Source organism: Salmo salar, chromosome 01, assembly GCF_965601325.2.
Source record: "Salmo salar chromosome 01, fSalSal1, whole genome shotgun sequence".
In the NCBI taxonomy this organism is placed as follows: domain Eukaryota; kingdom Metazoa; phylum Chordata; class Actinopteri; order Salmoniformes; family Salmonidae; genus Salmo; species Salmo salar.
The window spans coordinates 78,626,029-78,644,903 of record NC_138291.1 but is presented as its reverse complement, the minus strand read 5'-3'; the positions used below and the strand labels follow the sequence as shown (position 1 = coordinate 78,644,903).

At 40.4% G+C, this 18,875-nt stretch overlaps 1 protein-coding gene across 1 annotated transcript in view; it reads right to left on the bottom strand.

Moving 5' to 3' along the window:
• Window positions 1-10,403: 10,403 nt before the first annotated feature.
• Window positions 10,404-18,875, bottom strand: part of LOC106612973 (zinc finger matrin-type protein 4) — a 149,310-nt gene continuing 140,838 nt past the window's right edge. Inside the window, exon 6 of the mRNA XM_082967799.1 lies at window positions 10,404-10,425. Within this exon, the coding sequence (XP_082823925.1) occupies window positions 10,404-10,425 (22 nt within the window). The remainder of the gene's footprint in view (window positions 10,426-18,875) is intronic.

Here is an 18,875-nt window from a genome sequence, read left to right as displayed (position 1 = left end):
CGATCCTCGACTTCGGCGATGTCATTTACAAAATATCCTCCAACACTCTACTCAGCAAACTGAATGCAGTCTATCACAGTCCCATCCGTTTTGTCACCAAAGCCCCATACACCACCCACCACTGCGACCTGTATGCTCTCGTTGGCTGGCCCTCGCTACATATTCGTCGCCAGACCCACTGGCTCCAGGTCATGTATAAGTCTTTGCTAGGTAAAGCTCCGTCTTATCTCAGCTCACTGGTCACGATAACAACATCCACCCGTAGCACGCGCTCCGGCAGGTATATCTCACTGGTCATCCCCAAAGCCAACACCTCCTTTGGCCACCTTTCCTTCCAGTTCTCTGCTGTGAATGACTGGAACGAATTGCAAAAAAAAAAAAGCTGGAGACTAATATTTCCCTCACTAACTTTAAACATCAGCTATCTGAGCAGCTAACTGATCGCTGCAGCTGTACATAGCCCATCTGTAAATAGCCCATCCAATCTACCTACCTCATCCCCATATTGTTTTTATTTACTTTTCTGCTCTTTTGCACACCAGTTTTTCTACTTGCACATCATCATCTGCACATCTATCACTCCAGTGTTATTTTGCTAAATTGTAATTACTCCGCTACTATGGCCTATTTATTGCCTTACCTCCTCATGCCATTTGCACACACTGTATATAGACTTTGTTTTTTTTCTATTGTGTTGTTGACTGTACGCTTGTTTATTCCATGTGTAACTCTGTGTTGTTGTTTGTGTCGCACTGCTTTGCTTTATCTTGGCCAGGTTGCAGTAGTAAATGAGAACTTGTTCTCAACTAGCCTACTTGGTCAAATAAAGGTGAAATAAATAAAAAAAATACAGAAATCATGTTTTGATATTAGGGAATGATGGTTGGTTTGGTGAGGACATGTGTAGACTTCAGACTTTGTGTGTGTGTGTATGTGTGTGCGTGTTTGGGTGTGTATGTGTGTAGCCCTCCCCTTCTCTTCAGATCTTCCTCTCTACTCAGCAGCCCTGAACTGCAGCTTACTCCTCTCCTGTCTTCTTACAACTTTTTATGTTACTTTGGAAACTTTGGTAAAAAGCACATCTTTGAAGCCTATTGCTTGATCAGAACAAATTGCCGATGGTTTTTACATTTGAATGTTTCTTCCTTTTCAGATGTTTTTTTCCCTATACTTCTCTACAAATGTCACACTCTTGTGTTCACACACACCTACACCACACACACACACACACACACACACACACACACACACACACACACACACACACACACACACACACACACACACACACACACACACACACACACAAACACACACTGCTTTGGCAGCAGTAAACACATACGTATGCACACACACACACACTGGAGGCCAAGAAAACATTAACATCTTAATATTAATTTAGATACAATGGCATTGAGACAGCAGTGTGTATGTGTTTCTCTGTATGTATGTACTCCTGTGTGTGTGTGTGTGTGTTCCTGTGTGTGTGTGTGTATGTATGTGTGTGTGTGTGACTCGAGAGTCCTCTGACAGGAACAAAGCTCCTTGCGGTTTGATCTCTTCTTTAGAAGTCCCAGTCTCAGAGAGACACCAAGAAAGAATAAAGGCTTCTCTCACAGAGTGTGGCCTTGGAAACACCTGTACACAGACATCACAGAGAGGCTATTGCACTGTATGGCTTTTCACACTACAGAGCAATTGGTTATACAATGACATTTTGCTGGAACCATGCTGAAAAGGACAATTTGAAAAGAAAATCTCAGTGCCAGCAAGTATTGATCAGGTTGACCCTATACTGTGAAAAGGGTATGTACTCCCTGCGATCTACAAGATGTAAGCTACCCTCTAAGAAAAATTTATATATATACATTTTTCTTAGAGGGTAGCTTACATTTATATTTATATAACAGAGATATTTATAGAACATGTGATGTCTAACTAATGTTTAACATAACTGCCACTGTCAATAACAAAACATACCCAGTTTATTTGTAATATTCTCTGTCGCTATGTTACAGAAGTATTCATATGCTGTACCTATATACCAGGCGGTGTCAGAGGAAGGGCCCAAAAATTGTCAAAGACTCCGGCCACCCAAGTCATAGACCATTCTCTCTGCTACCGCATGGCTGCCGCAGAGCGCCAAGTCTAAGTCCAAAAGGCTCCTTAACAGCTTCTACCCCAAGCCATAAGACTGCTGAACAATTAATCAAATGGCCACCTGGACTATTTACATTGACCCCCCCCCCCCTTCTGCTACTCGTGTGCCCTTCTGGATCAGTTTCTGCATTAAAGACCATCCATTGCTCTGAGGTCTTTTACTGTATGCATACCCACAATGGTTTCCTAACAGTATGGGTGTGATATATCCAATCTGTCCAACCCATCCTCTACATTTGCTGTGTGCTAGCGTCTGTCTCCCCTGTCTGAATCAAAGATCAGTGTGTGTGTGTGTGTGTGTGTGTGTGTGTGTGTGTGTGTGTGTGTGTGTGTGTGTGTGTGTGTGTGTGTGTGTGTGTGTGTGTGTGTGTGTGTGTGTGTGTGTGTGTGTGTGTGTGTGTGTGTGTGTGTGACGTGGGTGACCCAACTTTTGCAGATGATTAAAATGTAAAAGATCCACAAGGAGAGGGAACAAAGACATCAAGAGACTAAGATCTCAGATTTGAAAGCTAAACTATATCATCATCATCACCATTGTGTGTGTTTACAATTGTGCACACAGTAGTCTTACAGCTACACTCCCACTCTCCATGGCAGTTCTCATATTCACAAACATACAGTACATCCACCCACATAACATTCCATCACAGCGTTCTATCCTACTCATAACATCTCATAACAGCATGTAGCATCACGGTGAATCATTGTCATACTTAACCTCTCCAGAGCATGAGATGTGTGTACATGATGCACACACTTCAGTTCAAGCTATAGCTGGTGTTGACATTAGTATAGCTATTGTTGACTTAAGATTGAACTTTTAACTTGAAAGTTGTCATAGCAAAATGCACAAGGTGCAATTTCGAAATTGGGTAGTGCATCGTCAGTTTTCCTCTTGTCATGTCAGTCATTGTAGACCTTAGAGAGCTATTTATAACTTGTCAGAAATATCCAGATCAACTAGCCCATGTGAGCTAACGTTTTTTTAGCCCGTAGATTTTGTTGCCCATAGATTTTTACATCCCAACCCGAGCACTCCTTTCTGCCACCTCTGGTCTTCTGGCCCTCCCACCCCTACAGGAGGGCAGCTCCCACTCAGCCCAGTCAAAGCTCTTCTCTGTCCTGGCACCCAAATGGTGGAACAAGCTTGCCCTTAAAGTCAGGACAGTGGAATCCCTGCCCATCTTCTGAAGACATCTGAAACCCTACCTCTTCAAAGAGCATCTTAAACAACCCTCACTGCGTTCCTGACTCACTGCGTTTTTCTACTAGCACTGATTTTGTGGTAAATACTTTGTTGAGGGAAAATGTACTTGATACGATCGTGATGTGTTGTTGTCTCACCTAGATATCTTAAGATGAATGCACTAATCGTAAGTTGTTCTGGATAAGAGTGTCTGCTAAATTACAAAAATGTCAAATGTAATATCCAAGAGTGAGTCTTACAAGGCCTCTCAGCGAACTGGTGTGTCTTCATAGCTCATAGATGGAGAGTCAGTGTGATGATTGTCCTCCCCCATACACTGTAGCTGTAGTTATAAATCATGAATCAGTTAGCAGGTCCAAAGATCTAACATTGCAGGCAACGTTGGGAGAACTTCACAGCTATGTTGTCTCAAGGTTGACACAATGCTGCCGTGTTTGTATGGTCGCCTTCCTCAGTCATTTAGAGTCAAATCCCAGTGGGCACAGAAGTCAATTCAACATATATTTAATGTTGGTTAAACAATGTTGATTCAACTAGTGTGTACCCAGGGTGATTACAGTTCATGTTCAACTTCAACTCTTTTTCAGTGATTCAGCTCCAACCCTGTCTTGTATACTCCTCTTTTCAACTCGGTGTGGCCATGTTGAGCTAGTTTCTGTGCCAGCTCAGTGGTGGCCATTTTGAAAAATGTTGTTCACATTTAGGGTTCCATTAAAGTCCTAGGGAAATAGCTAGTCCCAAGAAAACTTAGGAACAGACATGTAAGGTGAAGCTTTAACATTGATACATTTATATGGAGTGTATTGCTATTTCATCCCAGCAGGCAAAGCTGGTTGTAATGACTTCACTTCAACCAGTTTACAATGACATGGTTGAAATGACATCACTTCAACCAGTTTACAACGGCATGGTTGTAATATGGTTGTAATGACATCATCTCAATCAGTTTATAACAACATGGTTGTAATATGATTGTAATGACATCATTTCAACCACTTTAAAACAATATGGTTGTAATATGGTTGTAATGACATCATCTCAATCAGTTTATAACAACATGGTTGTAATATGATTGTAATGACATCATTTAAACCACTTTAAAACAATATGGTTGTAATATGGTTGTAATGACATCATCTAAGACAGTTTTGACCACTGAGAATATTGTTTAGCAAACAGAAAGGATGAACCATTATTCAATTTCTACCATACATATTTAATATCTATGTATCCAATATCTATGTATCCATGGCCATTTCTACCATACATATTTAATATCTCTGTATCACAGTTGAAATAATTGGTTAAATTACCTTAGCACTCATTATCTCATAATCATAACCACAACTCAACATAGGTACTGATGTGATGTGTTGTATCCTATTAATACAAAACTCTTAACAGGTCTAGGAAACCACACAATTTATAACCTGCAGCTACCACATATTTACAGAAAACACACTATTTTTTTTCTTCATTAAAACCCATCCCTTGAAACTCACATTGGCATGGTTGTTTAAAAGTCCCAACTACATAAAACCATACCCTGCCATTCCAGACACAAAACAGAATATCCAATCAGGTCAAACACAGTTCAAACAGAAGCGTGAAATCTATTAAAACGCAAACCATGTGTTTACCACTTCACAGAGGAAAAATAAATTAAACTCTTTAAACAACATCAACAAACAGAAACCCGGCATAGCATAGAGCTGTGAAGTCTGTTTGTTCTCTTGCCTTTTAGGCATAGATAGATACGATTTAGGGCTCTATTCAATCCGTAGGGCTGTATATCCGCTTTGTAGTGTGATTGAAAATTGAAGGAAATGTTCCCACAGTCGCAGAGACTGCATTGAAGGCGAACACTGCATATATCAGCTCAATCAGAAATTATCTTTACATTTTAACACGGATCTTCCGCGATACGTATTGAATCCAGCCCTTATGCAGTAGCTAGAGATGCCCATGGGCTTCTCTCCTGACAAGCATAGATTGGAAGCAAACTGTTAGATCAGGTAAGAATTGTATTAAAACTATGGAAATGCCACGCATGAGTCCCCCCTTGGGGATAGATCCAGAATCTCCCGATTGCCGGCCATCAAAATAAGACTACATTTAGGCTACTGTTTAAATGTGTATTTCCCACTATCTTGAGGTAAACATGGGAGTATAATACTTGTATGGATGTCAACCCCAACACATGTTCATGTCATCATAACCAATCAACTGCATTACACTTTAAAACGACTTCTACAACCGATTTCTAACTGACTATATGCTACCAGCTTATCCGAAATGTTGTTAGACGTTAGATTTAAAAAAATTCTAAACTCTACAAGGTCAACTTTTAAATATTATGCAGCAAAAACAGATATAAACATATCCAAATCGGATTTTAGTAACCACATTGTGGGCCTGTTAGAACACATAAATGATGACAGATTTGATGAATATCCACTTTATTACATCAGTTTTTTGGAATGAATGCCAATGACAGCATCTACAGTTGAAGTCGGAGGTTTACATACACCTAAACCAAATACATTTATACTCAGTTTTTCACAATTCCTGACGTTCAATCCTTGTAAAAATTCCCTGTCTTAGGTCAGTTAGGATCACCACTTTATTTTAAGAATGTGAAAGGTCAGAATAATAGTAGAGAGAATGATTTATTTCAGCTTTTATTTCTTTCATCACATTCCCAGTGGGTCAGAAGTTTACATACACTCAATTAGTATTTGGTAGCATTGCCATTAAATTGGTTAACGTGGGTCAAACGTTTCGGGTAGGCTTCCACAAGCTTCCCACAATAAGTTGGGTGAATTTTGGCCCATTCCTCCTGACAGAGCTGGTGTAACTGAGTCAGGTTTGTAGGCCTTCTTGCTCGAACACGCTTTCTCAGTTCTTCCCACACATTTTCTATAGGATTGAGGTCAGGGCTTTGTGATGGCCATTCCAATACCTTGACTATGTTGTCCTTAAGCCATTTTGCCACAACTTTGGAAGTATGCTTGGTGTCATTGTGCATTTGGAAGACCCATTTGCGACCAAGCTGTATAACTTCCTGAATGATGTCTTGAGATGTTGCTTCAATATATCCACATAATTTTCCTTCCTCATGCTGCCATCTATTTTATGAAGTGCACCAGTCCCTCCTGCAGCAAAGCACCCCCACAACATGATGCTGCCACCCCCATGCTTCACGGTTGGGATGGTGTTCTTCGGCTTGCAAGCCTCCTTTTTCCTCCAAACATAACGATGGTCATTATGGTCAAACATATTTTTGTTTCTTCAGACCAGAGGATATTTCTCCAAAAAGTATGATCTTTGACCCCATGTGCAGTTGCAAACCGTAGTCTGGCTTTTTTATGGCGGTTTTGGAGCAGTGGCTTCTTCCTTGCTGAGTGGCCTTTCAGGTTATGTCGATATAGGACTCGTTTTACTGTGGCTATAGATACTTTTGTACCTGTTTCTTCCAGCATCTTCACAAGGTCCTTTGCTGTTGTTCTGGAATTGATTTGCACTTTTTGCACCAAGGTACGTTCATCTCTAGGAGACAGAACACGTCTCCTTCCTGAGCGGTATGACAGCTGCGTGGTCCCATGGTGTTTATACTTGCGTACTATTGTTTGTACAGATGAACGTGGTACCTTCAGGCATTTGGAAATTGCTCCCAAGGATGAACCAGATTTGTGGAGGTCTACAATTTTTTTCCCGAGGTCTTGGCTGATTTCTTTTGATTTTCCCATGATGTCAAGCAAAGAGGCACTGAGTTTGAAGGTAGGCATTGAAATACATCCACAGGTACACCTACAATTGATTCAAATGATGTAAATTAGCCTATCAGAAGCTTCTAAAGCCATGACATAATTATCTGGCATTTTCCAAGCTGTTTAAAGGCACTTAGTGTATGTAAACTTCTGACCGACTGGAACTGTGATAGAGTGAATTACAAGGGAAATAAAGTCTGTAAACAATTGTTGGAAAAATTAATTGTGTCATTCACAAAGTAGATGTCCTAACCGACTTGCCAACACTATAATTTGTTAACAATACATTTGTGGAGTGGTTGAAAAACAAGTTTTAATGACTCCAACCTAAGTGTATGTAAACTTCCCACTTCAACTGTATGTGGTATCCCCCACGGTCTGTGTTCCATTGATCTGTTACCGTATGTTTTGGTAGTGGCAAAGTGGCCTTCTCAAAGTGAACAATAACACTTTGTTAGTGAGGGCCACCAACCATACAGTAAGTCCTTTATTCCAGTGACTTCAAGAAACCCAAAACTGACTCTAGATAAGTGGCTAGGTGAAACTTCAAATTACTCCATTGGTGGTCTTGTAGTGCATGTCTGTATGGCTGACATTTGAAAATGCCCTAAAAATCTATGGTGTCATCTCACATATTGTTTCGGAGAAAAGGGATTCTGACTGACACTATGGCGTGTATGACATCATCAATCACAGAGGTACTAAACATAGGAATGTTTACTGAACCATAGATACTGACCATTAGTTTAACTTACTACTGCATGCCTGTATTATTTGGTTGTTTCAATTTGCAATCTGTAACTTTCCATTCCAGTCAAAAGTGCTGCCACTGTACTTGGTTATAAACTGAGGAGAGTGGGGTTTGGCAGATGTAACCAGTAGATTTGTATTTTCCTTCCTGGCCAAGTGTGTTTGCAGTACATTTAGTAGCCACAGAGGATATTCAAGTTGCAGACTGTGTCCTTAAACCCACTACACTACATTTTTATATATTTATTATACATATCAATATACAGTGCCAGTCAAAAGTTTGGACACCCCTACTCATTCAAGGGTTTTTCTTTATTATTTACTATTTTCTGAAGTGTTAAACAAATCAAAATATATTTGAGATTTGAGATTCTTCAAAGTAGCCACCATTTGCCTTGATGACAGCTTTGCACAATCTTGGCATTCTCTCAACCAGCTTCATGAGGTAGTCACCTGGAATACATTTAAATTAACAGGTGTGCCTTGTTAAAAGTTAATTTGTGGAATTTATTTTCTTCTTAATGCGTTTCAGCCAATCATTTGTGTTGTGACAAGGTAGGGGTGGTATACAGAAGATAGCTCTATTTGGTAAAAGAGAAAGTCCATATTATGGCAAGAACAGCTCAAAAAAACTAAGAGAAATGACAGTCCATCATTACTTCAAGACATGAAGGTCAGTCAATCTGGAAAATGTCAAGAACTTTGAAAGTTTCTTCAAGTGCAGTCGCAAAAACCATCAAGCACTATGATGAAACTGGCTCTCATAAGGACCGTCACAGGAAAGGAAGACCCAGAGTTAATGTACTTCAGCTGCAGAGGATATGTTCATTAGAGTAACCAGCCTCAATAAATGCCCAAATAAATGCTTCACAGAGTTAAAGTAAAAGACACATCTCAACATCAACTGTTCAAAGGAGACCGCGTGAATCAGGCCTTCATGGTTGAATTGCTGCAAAGAAACCACGACTAAAGGACACCAATACGAAGAAGCGACTTGCTTGTGCCAAGAAACACAAGCAATGGACATTAGACTGGTGGACATCTGTCCTTTGGTCAGATGAGTCCAAATTGGAGATTTTTGATTCCAACCGCCGTGTCTTTGTGAGACACAGAGTAGGTGAACGGATGATCTCCGCATGTGTGGTTCCCAATGTGAAGCTTGGAAGAGGAAGTATGATAGTGTCGGAGTGTTTTGCTGGTGACACTGTTGATGATTTATTTCGAATTCAAGTCACACAAACAGCATGGCTACCACAGCATTCTGCAGCGATACGCCATTGGTTTGCGCTTAATGAGACTACAATTTCTTTTTCAACAGGACAATGACGCAAAACACACCTTCCGGCTGTGTAAGGGCTATTTGACCAATCGTCCGCCCTCAACCCAATTGAGATGGTTTGGGATGAGTTGGACTGCAGAGTGAAGGAAAAGCAGCCAACAAGTGGTCAGCATATGTGGGAACTCCTTTATGACTGTAGAAAAGAAGCATTCCAGGTGAAGCTGGTTGAGAGAATGCCAAGAGTGTGCATAGCTGTAATCAAAGCAAAGGGTGGCTACTTTGAAGAATCTAAAATCTAAAATATATTTTCATTTGTTTAACACTTTATTGGTTACTACATGATTCCATATGTGTTATTTCATAGTTTTGATGTCTTCACTATTATTATACAATGTAGAAAATAGTAAAAATAAAGAAAAACCCTGGAATGAGTACGTGTGTCCAAACTTTGACTGGTACTGTATGTTTTTGAGCTACACACTGAGAACTCAATTTGATGCACAGATAACCTACAGTCCTTCGGAAAATATTTTGTATGAATATAATTATAAAATATTTATAGTATGTATTGCAGCCTTGACCCTCTGGGCTGATAAAGTGGTGATTATGATATTGTTTCTTCTATTCTATGACTATCAGTGTAATGGTTATCACCGCTCTGGGTAACACTGACATCAGTTACTTAGATTGTAAGATCGTGGTTCACAAAAGGAGTCTATATAGTGCAATACTTTTGACCAGCGCCCTATGGGCCCTAGTCAGATGTAGTGCACTATAAAGGGAATAGGGTTTCATTTGGGACACACTCAAGCAGTATGGCAATCACCAGCAATACCCAATGTTATTCTGACTGCTGTGGGTTTAAAGTACACATATCAAACACTTAGGTCCTCAGTAACCTTCAAGACATCGTAAGATTAAAGTTGTTCCTAAACTCACACGCACGCACGCACGCATGCACGCACGCACGCACGCACGCACGCACGCACGCACACACACACACACACACACACACACACACACACACACACACACACACACACACACACACACACACACACACACACACACACACACACACACTCCTGAGCCCTCTGTAGAAGTCTCTCAGTCTTCCAAAATTCCAAAAACCAATATTCCCAAGGTGAGTCTTCATTTTACCAAGCTCCTTACACCCATGTTTAGTATTAGCATTTTCCCATTCTCCAAATGTCCACAGGTCTCTGGTCCCAGTGCTTTACTGCTGGACCTGCTTCAAGCTGAAATAGAGAACAAAGAGAAAAAGATGAGTCAGTAAGCTTCTCTGGGATATATTGAATACAAGTCAAGAGGAAATGTTTGAAATCATCAGACACACTGAGTTGGAATATCCCTTTAACTGTCTCTGAGATTGTATTTTGCCTTTGTGGTTACACTTCTTTGTCCACAATTATGAAATATTTAAATCACTGAAGTCTAATGAAAGTCAGCCTAAAATATAACAGTTTAATCCTCTGCTGCTACTATGTTCTTGCAAAAAAGCTTTTAAATTCTCTAGCACAGACAATATTGAAGAGCTTTGTAGCGTCTCTGCATGTGGAGTAAAGGTGGTCTAGAGTTTTTTTCCTCTGGTTGCACATGTGACATGCTGCTAGATATGAGGTAAAAGGGATTTAAGTTTTCCTGCATCAAAGTACCTAGCCACTAGGAGCGCTGCTTCTGGATGAGCATTTTCTTGTTTGCTTATGTCCTTACACAGCTCGTTGAGTGCGGTCTTAGTGCCAGCGTCGGTTTGTGGTGGTAAATAGACGGCTACGAAAGATATAGATGAATTCTTACAGCTGAATTCACTACCCTAGTACTTTGTTAGTGATAACCATAAGGCTAAATATGCTGACTCAAAGCTGATCATTACCAAAACGTTATTAATTAACTCATTCACTTCCTCGCTTCCCATCTTTTTTTCACTATATTCCATAGGCACAAAGTCAGATTCCACAGCCACTCTGCCTGGCAAATGACATAATTACTTTCTTAAAGAGACAGCGCACACTTTTATAAAAGAAGAGATTGCCTCTCCTATGCAAATGTTGTTGATCAGGACAATAAAACATTTCGCCTAGCAGTTGCCAATTAAATAAGTCCTAAATGGAACAGACTGTTTGTCATCTTTAGTGCCATGATATCAACTAAAGCAAGCTCAATAACTCAATGCATGCGCACACTCCAAATGAATAATATGTCTTTACCTGTACTGTGAATAGACCTAGGCTATATTTTGCATTACCCAGTTCATCAATAGAGACTTACCTTTCAAATAAATGACTACCTTTATGTTGTTTTGTAGTTAGATAAAAACAAAGTCAAATTGATTGTATAATTGTATAATTGATTCATTAACGCATACATGGCTGTCTCTAAAACATTTACATAAAAATGTTCAAATGTAATGATATTGAACTTAAAAGATGCCCAACGATTGAACAGAGCAGTAGCTGAGTTTATCTGTCTGGATCAAGTGCCATACTGCTAAAAAGCCTTTTTGTTGTTGTTGTTTCGGTATCTTTTTGGTATGGAGTATCGTGATGGTATCAAGTATCTTGATACTTAACCTGGTATCAGTATCGAAGTCAAAATTCTGGTATCAAGAGGAGGATGGAAAATACAGTAGCTGTCCTCCGGCTACACCATGGTGCTACCCTAGAGGGTGCTGTTGAGGCTACTGTAGATCTTAAAACAGTGTGTTTAATTAGTTATTTGGTGACGTGAATATATTTAGTATAGTTTTATCTAAAAAAGATCACTTTAATGTTTGACTATTTTTATATTTCTGAAATTCACTGAGTTAGATGGTCCTCCACTTCCTCATCTGAGGAGCCTCCACTGGTGCGTGCCTGTGTATTTTGAGGCTATAGTCCGACAGGCTTTTGCACTCTAATAGTCATGGTTCAGTGAAAGTAAAATAAAACTGCACTGTTTTGCACTTAAAGATTTAAGGTTTCTACATGCATACATAACATTCAATGTCCATAGTCTAGGTGTGACATAAATCACAGATGTTTTTTTCTCTCAGTTGTCTCCTGATATGAATCCTGAAAAAGGAATCCAACCTGAAATTTCCTCAACCTCACCCATCCTTACCTCGGCCTTACCTCAACTCTCCCCATTCTTGCTTCACCTCACCCATCCTTACCCCAGTCTCCCCTCCCCTCCCCTCACTCCATTCTTGCCTTATCTCCCCTCAATTCACCCATCCTTACCCCAACATCCCCTCACCTCACTCCATCCTTGCCTCATCTCCCCTTACCTCGCCCATCCGTACCCAAGTCTTACCTCACCTCACTCCATCTTGCCTCATCTCACCTTACCTCACCCATCCTTACCCCAGTCTTACCTCAACTCACCCCATTCTTGCCTCATCTCCCCTTACCTCACCCATTCTTACCTGTCTTACCTCACCTCACTCCATTCTTGCCTCATCTCCCCTTACCTCATCCATTCTTATCCCAGTCTTACCTCACCTCACTCCATTCTTGCCTCATCTCCCCTTACCTAACTCATTTTCACCCTCACCCCAGCACCTCTCACATCCGCTCCGCTCTCCCTTCACTACCTCTCTCCACATACGTCTCTAGAGGACCATGTGTCTACAGAAATGTGAAAGAAAGTCTGATTCCTAAATGGGCTTCGCCACTGTGATGCATTACTGTTTTTTACAGTAGTGTGCGTGTTTGTGTGTGTCTGTGTGCGAGAGTGTGTTTAAGAGAGAGTGTGTGTAAGAGAGAGAGCGAAAGAGAGAGAATGTGTGTGTGTACGTGCGTGTTTGTATGCGTGCATGCGCCCTAGCACTGTCAATACAGACTAGGTTAAAACCTGTTCGAATAAGAGGAGACAGGGCTGAGATTTAGTGCTAGGGGCAGGGTGAGAAGAGGGGCGAGCATGATTGCCCAAAATGGACAAAACAACATTTGAACTGAAAATTGAAATGTAAATCAATACCTTTCCAGTGAAAAACCCAAACTGGTTTCAAGCCACAACATCACGTAATGCATTTGCATAACCGTAACCCTAACACAACATCACCTAATGCATTTGCATAACCCTAAAACTAACCCAGGCATGGGCAAAGGCCGGCCCGCGACCTGATTCAATACGGCCCGCGATTGATTCAATACGGATTCAATACGGCCCCGATCACAAAAAGAATTTGCGATAGTAAAATTTTGAAAAACATATTTGTGATTCAAATTAAAAGCCCCTTTGTGTAATGATTTAAATCCCACCGCTTGTGGGAAATGTATTTTGAAGGCACGTATAAATAACAACTGCGCTAGGACAGACAGTGACTGACAGGCTGACACACACATCACAGTTACAAATAGTAGCTAGCTAGAAATTGCGCAAAAATGAGTTTTTCAAAGATTTCCAAGAAAAGGGAAGTAGACAATGAATGTAGGGTGTTCCAACAAGAGTGGACATCGAAATATTTCTTTTTTGAAGTACAGTATCAGGGAAAGCTTTGTGCTTAGTGTGCAAAGAGAGCATCGCTGTCTTGAAAGACTACAACTTGTCCCGACACTTCTAGACGAAACATGCAGAGAAATATATGAATATGTCTTCTGAGCAGAGGGCAAGTTCATCGAAAGAGTTGCTTTCTCAGTTGCAAAAGCAGCAAGGACTTTTCACAAAACTGCATTCAGCAAACAACGGAATTGCGAGAGCTAGCTATGTACTGTCCCACAAAATTGCTAAACATAACAAGCCATTCGCTTAGGGCAAATTCATTAAAGAATGTTTAAATATATATAGTTTTTCATTTAACCTTTATTTAACTAGGCAAGTCAGTCAAGAACAAATTCTTATTAACAATGATGGCGTACCCCGGCCGACGCTGGGCCAATTGTGCAGCTCCCTTTGGGACTCCCAATCACAGCTGGATGTGATGCAGCCTGGATTTGAAGCAGGGACTGCAGTGATGCCTCTTACACTGAGATGCAGTGCCTTAGACCGCTGCGCCACTCGGGAGCCACGAGTGGAGAATGTTTAATTGACTCTGCAGCAATACTTTGCCCTGACAAGAAAGAGCTGTTTGAAAATGTTTCCCTGTCAAGACGAACAGTGACACGGTGTGTTGAGAACATCGCAGAGAAAATGGAACAACAGTTGAAAGACAAGATAAAAGATTTCACCTATTTCTCCTTGGTCTGGGATGAGAGCAGTGATGCACGTGACACAGCGCAGTTGTTGATATTCTTACGAGGCATAACCCCAGACTTTAAAATTACAAAGGAGCTTGCTCCAGTGCAGTCAATGAAGAGCACAACCACAGGGAAATAATTAATGGAGGAGGTTAATAAGTGTGTGGCAAAGCTGAGACTGAGTTCTAAAAAGTTATCCAGTGTGACCACTGATGGGTCCCCAAACTTGACAGGAAAAAATGTTGGCCTTTTAAAAAGGATACAAGATCAAGTAGCTAAGCTCAAACCAGATCAGAAAATGATTTTCCTGCATTGCATTATTCATCAGGAGGTGCTGTGTAAATGTGTTCTGAAAATGAGCCATGTTGTGGATACAATCACTAAAATGGTAAACTTCATAATAGCAAAATCTTTAAACCACAGGCAGTTTGTCTCACTGTTGGAAGAGACCGCGGCAGGTCATGGGTCCCGTGTGGCTCAGTTGGTAGAGCATGGTGTTTGCAATGCCAGGGTTGTGGGTATGATTCCCACGGGGGACCAGTATGGAGAAAAAAAATTATGAAATGTATGCATTCACTACTGTAAGTTGCTCTGGATAAGAGTGTCTGCTAAATTACTAAAATGTAAATCTCCCCTACCACACAAATGTGAGATGGCTGAGTTTGGAGGAGGTGCTTAAAAGGGTGTGGGACCTGAAGTTAGAGAGTGCAGAGTTTTTGCAAATGAAAGGAAAATATGTGGATTTCCCTCAACTGCAAGGTAAAGAATGGTTGGCTGATTTGCCTTCACCTTGGTCCTCATGAATGAACTGAATTCTGAAGGGAAGGGCCTTTTTGCACATCAGATGTACAGCCTTGTCAAAGCCTTCAAGGGAAAATTACTCCTCCTTACCCACCAAGTAGAAGCCAACAATCTCACCCACCTTCTGACACTACTTGTCTGTTCCCTATCAGATAAACAGCGAGAGAAGTATACATCGCTGCTGCGTGCTTTAAACAGTGAGCTTTCTCGTAGTTTTGAGGATTTCAAAGTGTTGAAAAATGCCATCTCCTTTCAACTTCAATGTAGATAACGTTCCCACTGACCTGCAACTTGAGCTTATCGATCTTAAATCTGATGCAGTGATTGGAGAACTATTCAAAACAATGTCACTGACGAGGTTCTATGCATCTCTCCATGAACAAAACTTTCCAAAGATTAGGAGTCATGCTCAGAAGATGTTTGTACTGTTTGGGTCAACCTATGTATGTAAACAGACATTTTCAGTGATGAAATATAACAAGTCAAGGCACAGATCATCTCTTACTGACGCTCACCTCTCAGCAATCCTGCGCATAGTGACGTCAGAAACTATATCTGAGTTCACTGCTCTAGTCAATGGCCATCAGAGACTTCACTCCTCACACTGATTGAGTAGTTTAAATGTAATGTTGTGCTCTCTCTCTTTCTTGTGTTTTTGTGCATACCTGTTAAATCGAGCTCTGTCCATGGTGCTGAATGCACAGCGTACTTTCCCTCCGTGTGTCACGTATACTCTCTCTCCGGCCTCTAGGTCATCAGGCTGCTGATTATCCCGCACACCTGTCACCATCGTCTCGCGCACCTGCACCTCATGACACTCACCTGGACTCCATCACCTCCTTGATTATCTTCTCTATATCTGTCTCTCCCCTTGGTTCTTTCCTCAGGTGTTATTGACTCTGTTTTCTTGTCAGTTCGTTTGTGTTTCTTGTTCATTGCTTATTTTATTTATTAAAACACTCACTCCCTGAACTTGCTTCCCAACTCTCAGCGCACTCGTTACACCGTGTAGTTCATTGCATGTTTAATAATGAAAATACCTACCAAAAGGAGAACATGGATGTGGTTTATTTCTGTGCATGTTAAAAAAGTAAAATAAGTAGCATATCTGGACGTGACTTACAGTAGATATATCTGTCAACACAGTCATACACATTATGTATAATCCTGTAATATGATTCTGGCCCCAAAAAAATATTCTAATGTGGCCCTCCATGGAAAATAATTGCCCAGGCCTGCCCTTACCCAACAACACGTAACCCATTTGCTGGATTGGTTATATTCTTGTTATGGTGCACTACTAATGCTTTTTGAGGTGGGTTCAGTTTTGGTTCCATTATTTAAAAAAATATCAAGTTTTTGATTCCGCTTTCAATTATTTATTTTTAACATGAAATGCATTATGAAATAATGACTTTACAATAATTTTAGAGATTTTTAATAGAAATTCCAAAGCCAGAGACATCAATAGACAAATAGGAATTTGCTATGAAATAATACAATATTTCAGTTGTTTATATTACCTTGTTGTTATTTGATGACTTTATAATTATTCATTCCTTAAACGAATCATCTCATCTCTGTTCAGGCAGTAGCAGTCAGGCATCCAGGCCATCTAACATTATGTTCTCCCCGAGTCCCCATTCTTTAGTCATTCTATTTACAGTGTAGGCTGGCAGAAGGAGCTATAGGAGGACGGGCTCATTGTAATGGCTGGAATGGAATTAATGGAACGGATTCAAACGTGGTTTCCATATTTTTAATGTGTTCGACACCGTTCCATTTCAGCCAATACAATGAGCTCGTCATCCTATAGCTCCGCCCACCAGCCTCCACTGGTGCCTAAGTATGCTGCAGAGCTGTCTGACGAAATAATTGTACTAGTTCTTCAAAGTAGATAAGGCATACTTTCAAGAACTATCTCTGTCCCTCTCATCATTGTGTTGTGTACATTCCTCTCTCATGCAGTCTATGCGGTCTGTGTGCATCTAACCTAACATCTCATGCGCAAAAGTGTATCCGTCCAGAGATATGTACAGTACCAGTCAAAAGTTTGGACACCCCTACTCATTCAAGGGTTTTTCTTTATTTTTGATCTTTTTTACATTGTAGAATAATAGTGAAGACATCAAAACTGTGAAACAACACATATGGAATCATGTAGTAACCAAAATATATTTCAGATTCTTCAAAGTAGCCACCATTTGCCTTGATGACAGCTTTGCACAATCTTGGCATTCTCTCAACCAGCTTCATGAGGTAGTCACCTGGAATGCATTTCAATTAACAGGTGTGCCTTGTTAAAAGTGAATTTGTGTAATTTCTTTCTTTCTTAAGTCATTTGAACCAATCAGTTGTGTTGTAACAAGGTAGGGGTGGTTTACAGAGGATAGCCTTATTTGGTAAAATTATTATGGGAAGAACTGCTCAAATAAGCAAAGATAAATGACTGTCCATCATTACTTTAAGACATGAAGGTCAGTCAATCTGGAACATTTCAAGAACTTTGAAATCTTCAAGTGCAATGAAGAAAATAGTAATAATAAAGAAAAACCCTTGAATGAGTAGGTGTGTCCAAACTTTTGACTGGTACTGTATGTAATACTCATGTCTCTGCTCTAACATTGAGAGTTGTTGTCCCAAAGGCAGGAAGGCATGCGACAAGTTTCGGTCCAAAATAAGCACATAGAAACGCATAGGGCTTAGTTTGGATAGATTTTGGCGAGAGTGAAACCTCTCGGTTCGCGTCTTCCTCTCTGATACAATTATAGTTATTTACAATGTTTCTACACTGAACTAGGTCGAATATTTGCTTAATGAAAACTACAACTCTCTTTAGCCTAGCGTCCTACAGAGTTCTTTAAAAAATATATAGTTTTATTTAATCTTTATTTAACTAGGCAAGTCAGTTAAGAAAAATTCTTATTTTAAATGATGGCCTACCCCGGCCAAACCTGGACAACGCGTGTGATACAGCCTTGATTTCGTTCTAAATTATTTGATTTCTCTCTAGACAATCGTTGGGTTCACAAAAACATAAAATAATTGGAATTCAAGTAATTGAACTGATGTTTGTCAATTAGTTGTTTAATACTCCCCCCCCCCAAAAAAAAAACAAATATGTGTTAATCGTTCAGCACTACACACTATACTTTGATGGCATTTCTTCCATCGTGAGGCTTTTAAAGTTACACTATATTCTGTAACACTGGAGATCTACCTACAGTATACAAGCCTTTGGTGATGATATAGTTTAAAGTTGGTTACTTACTATTCTGACTCATTTTGAGATTTATATAATGGTAAATAAACTTTCAAACACCTCCAATCAAAACTCCTTAGAGGAATCAAGTGCGATATCAGGTGTGTTTGTTTAAGGTGTGTGTGTGTGTGTAGAGAGAAAAGAGAGAGAACGGAGAGAGACAGAGAAAATTTGTGAAAGAAATGGCAGGTGTGTGTGTGTGTGTGTGTGTGTGTGTGTGTGTGTGCAGGTGCCCAAAGACAACTCTTCTCTTTATTTCTCCTCATTCTTCTTTTTATTTAGGCCTACTCTACTCATCTCCTCTTCTCCTCTCCTTTGCCATCTCTCATCCTCTCTGAAAGCATGGGCCTCGATATGGCACTCTGACATTAAAGAAGCAGTGCACCTGCAATAATCTGTCCCTCGAGGTGTCGGACAAGCACACCTGCCTGTGTTGAGTCGATATGAAGTGAGCACAGCTCTCAACCCT